Source organism: Aplysia californica, unplaced genomic scaffold, assembly GCF_000002075.1.
Source record: "Aplysia californica isolate F4 #8 unplaced genomic scaffold, AplCal3.0 scaffold00128, whole genome shotgun sequence".
NCBI lineage: Eukaryota > Metazoa > Mollusca > Gastropoda > Aplysiida > Aplysiidae > Aplysia > Aplysia californica.
The window spans coordinates 512512-519951 of record NW_004797398.1 but is presented as its reverse complement, the minus strand read 5'-3'; the positions used below and the strand labels follow the sequence as shown (position 1 = coordinate 519951).

Genomic DNA, 7440 nt, shown 5'->3' with positions numbered 1-7440 from the left:
CCCCTACCACAACTACAATTTTAAGTTGTTCTGTGGTCTTTGTCTCTTTTACAGCCCCCTGGTGTGTGGTTGTACACTGGAAATTTCGTTCCAAACATTCATTACTTTCTCACAAACACACACGCACAGGTAAGCAAATGTATTGACCGAAAGATACAGTCTGTGATACTCTTGATGCCATCATAACAAGGTAAGTCACTCAGTCAAATTAAAAAGATGCATGCAGGGACAAAAAAACCCAAACAAACCAAACAAACAACAAAACAACCAAACCAAAAAAAAAGTATAGGCCTAGCGTTCGGCATGAAGACGGTATGCTTTTGCCAGCAAAAACCAAACGATGCAACTGAATAAACATCGACGATAGATACAATCATAAATAGTGCCTATTGTCACACACATACATCTTTGCACTTCTAGCCTACAACATCTAGCGCCTGGTCTTACTCGTCCATCATGGTTGAAGTGAACAGACGATTTTTCTATGGGGAAATGGTGATTTTTCACTTTATTGTACTCAATGACGCCATTGGCCTTGTCCGCTTCCTTGGCTAAGTCTTCCTCCTCCTCGCCGAAGACGAAAAGGCTGACCGTATCTTCGTCCTGCAGTGAAAAACATGACACACAGGGCCAAAGGCTTCAGCTCTACTCACTCACTCACTCCCTCACTCACTCGCTCAGGCACTCTCCTTCATCACGTCAACATCTCCAGTTCGAGAGCAAGAGGAACAATCGAGCATACTGAACACTTGAAACAGATCTATGGGTGCATTAAAGGATTTCAATTTTGTTGCACTAAGCGAGGGAAACTGGGGCAAACTTTCCTTGGTTCACCGGTTCATTTCTACTTTCGGTAAGAGCTTTAATAACAGCGACCCATTTTTTAAAAACTGCAGTAGGCTTAAAGTGTTCGTGTCATACAAATAAAGTATCTCCTTCTCCAGATCTTAAAGCTCTGACACTTGTACGTAACCTAGTTGTTATCTTCAAAGATACAGATATTGAAAGAATAATTAATTTCACTCCTTCAAAATTCACGACTTCTTCGATTAGGATTTTACTGCCATTTTGAAAATCGAGCTATTCAAGATTGGTTAGTTTGTTTCAGCTGGTTTCTGTCTGTCTAATTAAAGAGGTAACACGAATGATACATTTGTGATGAACATAATTATTGTTAAGCACTTGTCATGAACAGGAAAAAGTAAAAACTCAGCGGTAAGATTCTTATGTACAATATGAAAGTACATTGGCATGTTGTGGGCTAGATCTTGACCTGCATGAGCATTCCTTACATGAAAGTAACGCTGAATTTGATCTCAGTTTGCCATTTTTGATGGCCAAAGATGCTATTTTAACCAGTACTTAAAAGAAAAATGATTCGGAGCCTATATTCATTTCGTGCTTCTGTGGTGTGAGCTGGTTTTTATTTTCTTTCTTAAAAAAACCCCCAAACAACTGACTACGTGTGATAATTTTTTTTTAAATTAAAGGAAAAGGGGTAGTGGAGAGGTTGGGGACGCAAATCGTACTGCTTCCTCAGAATAGGACACACGCGATGAAAGATGATCAAACAGATCTAGACCTGGGGAATGGGAACAAACAAAACCACACAGGGTTGGGGTGGGGATGGGTGGTGATTTCGGTTGGAGGGCTGTGGGGGTGAGGGAGATGTCAAAATGTAGTCAGACGACCGCCTGAACGGAAGAAAGGAGGAACGAAACATCAAAAGTGAGGTAGTCACGTGATTGCTGGGGAAGAGAGTATGACAAAACCCTAGTTCGTAAGACCAAAGCACAACAGTAGATCTGGCTAAGTATCTTGTTTCTTCTTTCTTTCAACCATTAAACAACGCTCTAGTCAGTTCAGAAAGGTGTTTGCGGAAAATAGACACAAACTACAGTCTAACATTTTGACTGCAAGAACAAAAGGGTAAAGCATAACAGCACAGGAAGACAAGGAACAGTCAACACTATCTATATAATATACTCGTATATTTCTTTACATTTTCACTTCTGGTCATTACAATTACAGGGGTGGAAGTGAGTTCTGAAAAATCTATTTCGGTATTTCACACGTATCACACATGCTTAAAGAATGGAAAAGGTTCACAGAACGAGTTGTCTAAAAATGACAATAATTATTTTGAACTTCTTCAGTTTATATTTCTTAAAAGGTACGGAAATGAAGTTGGCATATTGTTGTAAAAAAATAAGCTGGCATTCTTTTAATGTTGCCGCTTACATCTACCTAATTATGTCGCGAATTGCGTTGAAGGGAGAGGGGGGAAAGTTGGTTATATATGAATGAAAATATTATATACCAAGAGCATTATAGCAGGGGGTACATTGCTCGCTAACAAATTGCAGAAAGCATGAAAAATAGAAGTAAAAAGGCCTATGATACAAGCAAGGTGCGAATAGCGCTAACTTCTAGAGCATTCTGCTTGACTTGGCTAACTGGCTTCATCTCAAGATGTACCTAGCCACACTGCGTATGCACAAACATCTTTTTCCTTTTACACGAGCCTATAATATTAACTTAAAATTCAACACTGCAATAATATTACATTCAGAACCCTGGTCAATCATGCATTTCTAGAAATCCCGGATTAATCACTGAACAGTCCACAAAATCTCCCAGTCCATAGTATGTTATGGGCATTACGTGCTTTGTTTTAGGTGGGTGGAGAAATAACGAAACAGTAGTTACGGCAAGCCAAGAAAGAGAAGTAAAAAACAGACGAGTATTTCTTACAGCGCCAGAGCTGTCAGTATTTTGCTGTCTGTCCCTGACAAATTTCTGAGCTTGCAAAACCTGAAAAGTTTGTTACCAACAACGTATTTCATTGTCAAATCACAAATGATATAAAACTAGGCTATCAGTCCATTCGACATCACAATCGTGCAATATAACATCAAATTGGGATGCCTATCTCCCGCATTTGAGAGGAACTATTTTTGTCAAATAAGGCTTTCAGTATTCACAAAATACGCAACGGCTGTCTTTACTCATGAAAGCAGATGAGATAAAAGATAAATACTTTCCAAAATCTATGAGAACTTATCAGCTACGTTACATTATTATTGTTATCATGCACAGAAATAAAACCGAAGCATAATGAGCTGTAAATATAATAAGTATACAGTAACACAGCATCACTTTAACATCATATTATTGTTTACAAACGTTCTATAAGTATTATACAAGCTTGAGCCAAAGTAGACAAAGTTTGGGAATTAGGTTCACTCAAAGAAAAAAAGTTGTGTCTGAAAATTAGCAGTTTATGGTACTACACTCAGCTTTCATTTGGGCGTTTCAAGGGCTTCTAAAAGGATACAATTCTAACAATTCCACACACAAATCGCCTATCTCTACGACTATATAACAGCAACTTCAGAAAGGATTCATTGCCAAAGTAGGAGGGTAGCCATTACAACTACAACACGCACAGAGAAAACATGTTAGAGGGCATGTTTACTCATTGAAGAAACTGAAGGCAGTTCAGACAGGAAAACGAAAATGGGAGGAAAAAAAGGGGGGGGGGGGTGTGAAGCACAGACGGGGGTTATCTGAAAAAACGCACAGGAACAAAGCCAAACAGATAAGAGGAGGGAGGTTTCTAATGAGTGGATTAGGAGACACAAGAGATTGCTGAGTGGAACGTTGTTTTGTCTATGAATTTGAGTTTATTAATACTGGGTGCCCATTGCGGATGGGATCGGCTTGGGTCGGGTCGGGTCGGTATGGTCGCTCGACTGGTCGCCTGAAAACAAACCCGTTTGTTTTTGAGGCAACGAGTCGGGCGCGATTAGCTTGTGCCACGATAGCGGCTTTGCGCCCTCTATCTGGCTAGCAGACCGACCCGACCCGACCCCACCCGAAACCCCAAGGGGCACCCTGTGTAATACGGGGTGCCCACAACGGCTGGATCGGGCCGATCGCCTAAAAAACAAACGTGTCGATCGCCTAAAAAACAAACGTGTTTTTTCAGTTTCAGGCGATCGAGTTGGGCGATCGGCTTGATCCAGCCGTAGTGGGCACCCCGTATAAGCGTACCGGTACGACAGATAATATAATATGAGCATTTGGCGGTATGCGAATGGGAGCAAAACAAGTACATAATTGTACCTGGTACTGCTTTGTCTGTCTGTGTGTCTGTGAGTCTGTGTGTCTGTCTGTGCGTGTGTTTTGTTGTGTGTGTGCGTGTGTATGAAGGGAGGTAGGTAGGTAGGTAGGTAGGTGAGAGTGTGTGTGTGTGTGTGTGTGTGCGTGCGTGTGTGTGTGTATGTGTGTGTGTGTGTGTGCATGTTGGAGTGCGCGTGTGTACGAGTGAGAGAGAGAGAGAGAGAGAGAGAGAGAGAGAGAGAGAGAGAGAGAGAGAGAGAGAGAGAGAGAGAGAGAGAGAGAGAGAGAGAGAGAGAGAAAGTCATGGACCAGAAACCAAAGTACACACACAAAAGAAAAATTGAGACATTGATCACATTGAAATGTAGATCATGTTAGAAGTTATGGCGACGAGACATGTTTAGAAGCATTTACAAAATATGTATTCTTTTATTTTGCAATATAAGAAAAAGCCCCACAAAAAACAACTACATTATTTTTGAAAAGAAAAGACAGAACAATCATTAAAATGCTGTAGACACTTTTTACATAAGAAAAAAACAAAACAAAAACAACTATATCATTTTAGAAAAGAACTGATAAAACAATCATTAAATGCTGTAGTAGACATAATACTCCCTCTATATATCTTTGTGAGTAGGAATGCCCAATATTAATGTTATACATAGCCATACACCCTAAAACACTCTTTAGAAGGTGGCCTCGTTCTTTTTGTTTGGGTACTGAATGCAGCAACGTATCGATGCCTATGGTGGAGGCTCATTCCCCATGCTGCTGTTTTTAACACGAACATTTTGGGTCTTTCCCCCCGCAAACTAATAATGAATAAATGCATTCTACCTCCATCTTCATTCATGTTTACACCTGTTCACCAAGTGAACATTGTGTTTTAGTTCAAAGGCCTGAACAATCTGCTGAAACAATTCTAATAATATATTAATAAAAAAGCTGGTTTAAATTAAAATTTGACCCTTTGCTCATCACCATCTATGGTGCACAGGTCCACCTAATTAATGTTAATCAGTTTCCTGTGTTCAGAGTTTTAGAGTCTTTATGAAATTACCCAATTTAAGCAATAAACAAGCCCACTAATGTGAAAACCTAGAGTCTCATTTTGATAAAGACAACCAGTGCTGAAAGCGGGGTGTTGCTGATTTTCACTCTCGTAGCAAATCGCTTTAGGCTTTCTTGTATTATATGAACGTGCACTACTTCAGGTCAAGGGCTAAGAATCGCACTTAAAAGGCGCCGAACTCTTCTTGTTAAGATGATTACAAACTGTGGTACTATGTGATTGTTTATTCAGCTCTCTTTAAGCATGTGTGGTAAGTTCACGTCATTTTGAGAATGTCATGACATGGTCCCGATGCTATCAAAGTCTAAGTGTTGGCACCTGGCAACAGCAGATAAAACCAAGAGATCGTATTCATAATCCATTTTTGCCCTACTAAACCCGTAACCTTGATTCATAACAACTTTTCACTTTTCAGGATTTATCTGTGATGGCCTCACGTTCTTGTACAAAAAGAGCTGAGATATCAAAACCAATGTACGTGTATTAAGGCAAACGTTAATACTGATTTTCTGCACCGTATGGCAACGTCTTTTGCTCTCCCCAGTATATAGGCGGTGAATACATCTCTAGTGTTGTAAGTATGGGGGTCAATAATGTCCCTAAATAAATCGACTAAATGTTTTTGTAATCACTGGTTAGTGTCTTACAAATGTTCTTTGGAATTCCAAAATGATCGCACATATATTATTATTATTATTATTATTATTATTATTATTATTATTATTATTATTATTATTATTATTATTAACAACAACAACACTCATTTGCTCTGCACCCCACAAGACGCCTTAAGGTGTTCTGTCAACACAATGCTAAATAACAGGAAAAGACTTCACAGCGCTAGGCCTACTGAAATTTCACGTCTCAAATCAAACGTTGTTAGAAAAAAGATGTTAGAAATTTTAGAAGGCAAGGAATGTAGTGTGCTAGTACAAGAATAATTTCCCCTGACTGATCTTCTATGTCTTACATTCTCATTTGAGTTTGAGGCAGAAGATTCCATTTCTCTTTGCTTTTGCAAAGCTAAAACCTGAAATACAAAACATCATTTAGGTAAAATTCTAATTCTGTACTTTTCATAACCCATGCGATAATAATATACATTATGTTTATTATCTGTTCAGCCAACCCTTGGGACAAGTGACGAGGTGTAGCAGAGGATGTCAGCGTAAGTGAAAACTCTAATTTGTGGTTATTTGCTCTTTGATTTCCTTTGTACCCAGTTCTTTGAAGGCCAGCCAAAGGCAGAAACATCTTAAATTATTCTGCCCAAATGTTTCATAAAAGCATGTCTCTGACGTTCAGAAGACGTCAGTAAATCCTTTCAAGTTTGATAACTATGCATGTTAAGTCAACATCGACGGAGCTGTAGGTTGTGTTGAAGTAGGTCTCTTAAAAACATTCGTATTCTTGTTACAAATTTTTAAGCAAGCCTACTTAATATTGTTGTAAAGCCAACTAAACTCTTCAATCCAAAACAACAAACCAGGGAAGCACGCATTAATTAAACGATTACTTGTTTTTTCTTTAGCTGTTTTGCTTTATTAAGTGATATAATGTTTCACGGTTGAAGAATTCGCTCGGTCTGAGAACGTCAATGTAATAGGTTGAAAAAGATTTCAGAACCCGAAACCTCTTACATCAACTGCCTTTGAAACAGTCCCCCCTTTATTTAACCTTAATTTCACCAAATACCCCTTGCTTGAACCTGCAACTCAAGTCATAGCAGTAACAAAACAGAGACAATATTTTCCACTCGACTTCACCCGCAACCTTTTTCCCCGACGTGTATTGCCCTCTCATTTCCTAGCCAGAGGCCAACGTTATCTTTTACGACAATCATCATTAAATGCCACGCCTGTGACATACATAGTCGATCAAGGTTCTCGGTTCATTCCTTTGCTTGGATCCTTTGAAAAAAAATGAGCTACAAACATGAACATTATCCTGATCTTTCCTGGTCACCCATTTGTGACACTATAAAACGATACTACTATTATCATAGAGGTCAAGGTCGAAACAAGCAAAGAATCGGGTTAAGTGAAGTGTTTACCTGGTTGAGGAGCTGCACCCTGGTCTTGAGCCTGGTCCCAGTGCTGTGAGCCACAGCGGACACCGCCCGGAAAAACGGGTCGAACTGCTGCTCTTCCGGTGGCTTTTTGCCCCACTCGTCGCATAGTTGCTTTTGAGATCACGTTATAGTGTGACCAGAGCAGGTGCAGATTTGGATGCAGGGGGAA

The 7440-nt window shown here is 39.6% G+C and overlaps 1 protein-coding gene across 1 annotated transcript in view; it reads right to left on the bottom strand.

Moving 5' to 3' along the window:
• Positions 1-7440, bottom strand: part of LOC101848580 (kinesin-like protein KIF28P) — a gene marked incomplete at its 5' end in the record, with an annotated part of 52123 nt that overhangs the window by 10443 nt on the left and 34240 nt on the right. Inside the window, 3 exon segments of the mRNA XM_013081373.2 lie at positions 448-603; positions 6171-6230; positions 7254-7382. Of these exon segments, the coding sequence (XP_012936827.1) occupies positions 448-603; positions 6171-6230; positions 7254-7382 (345 nt within the window).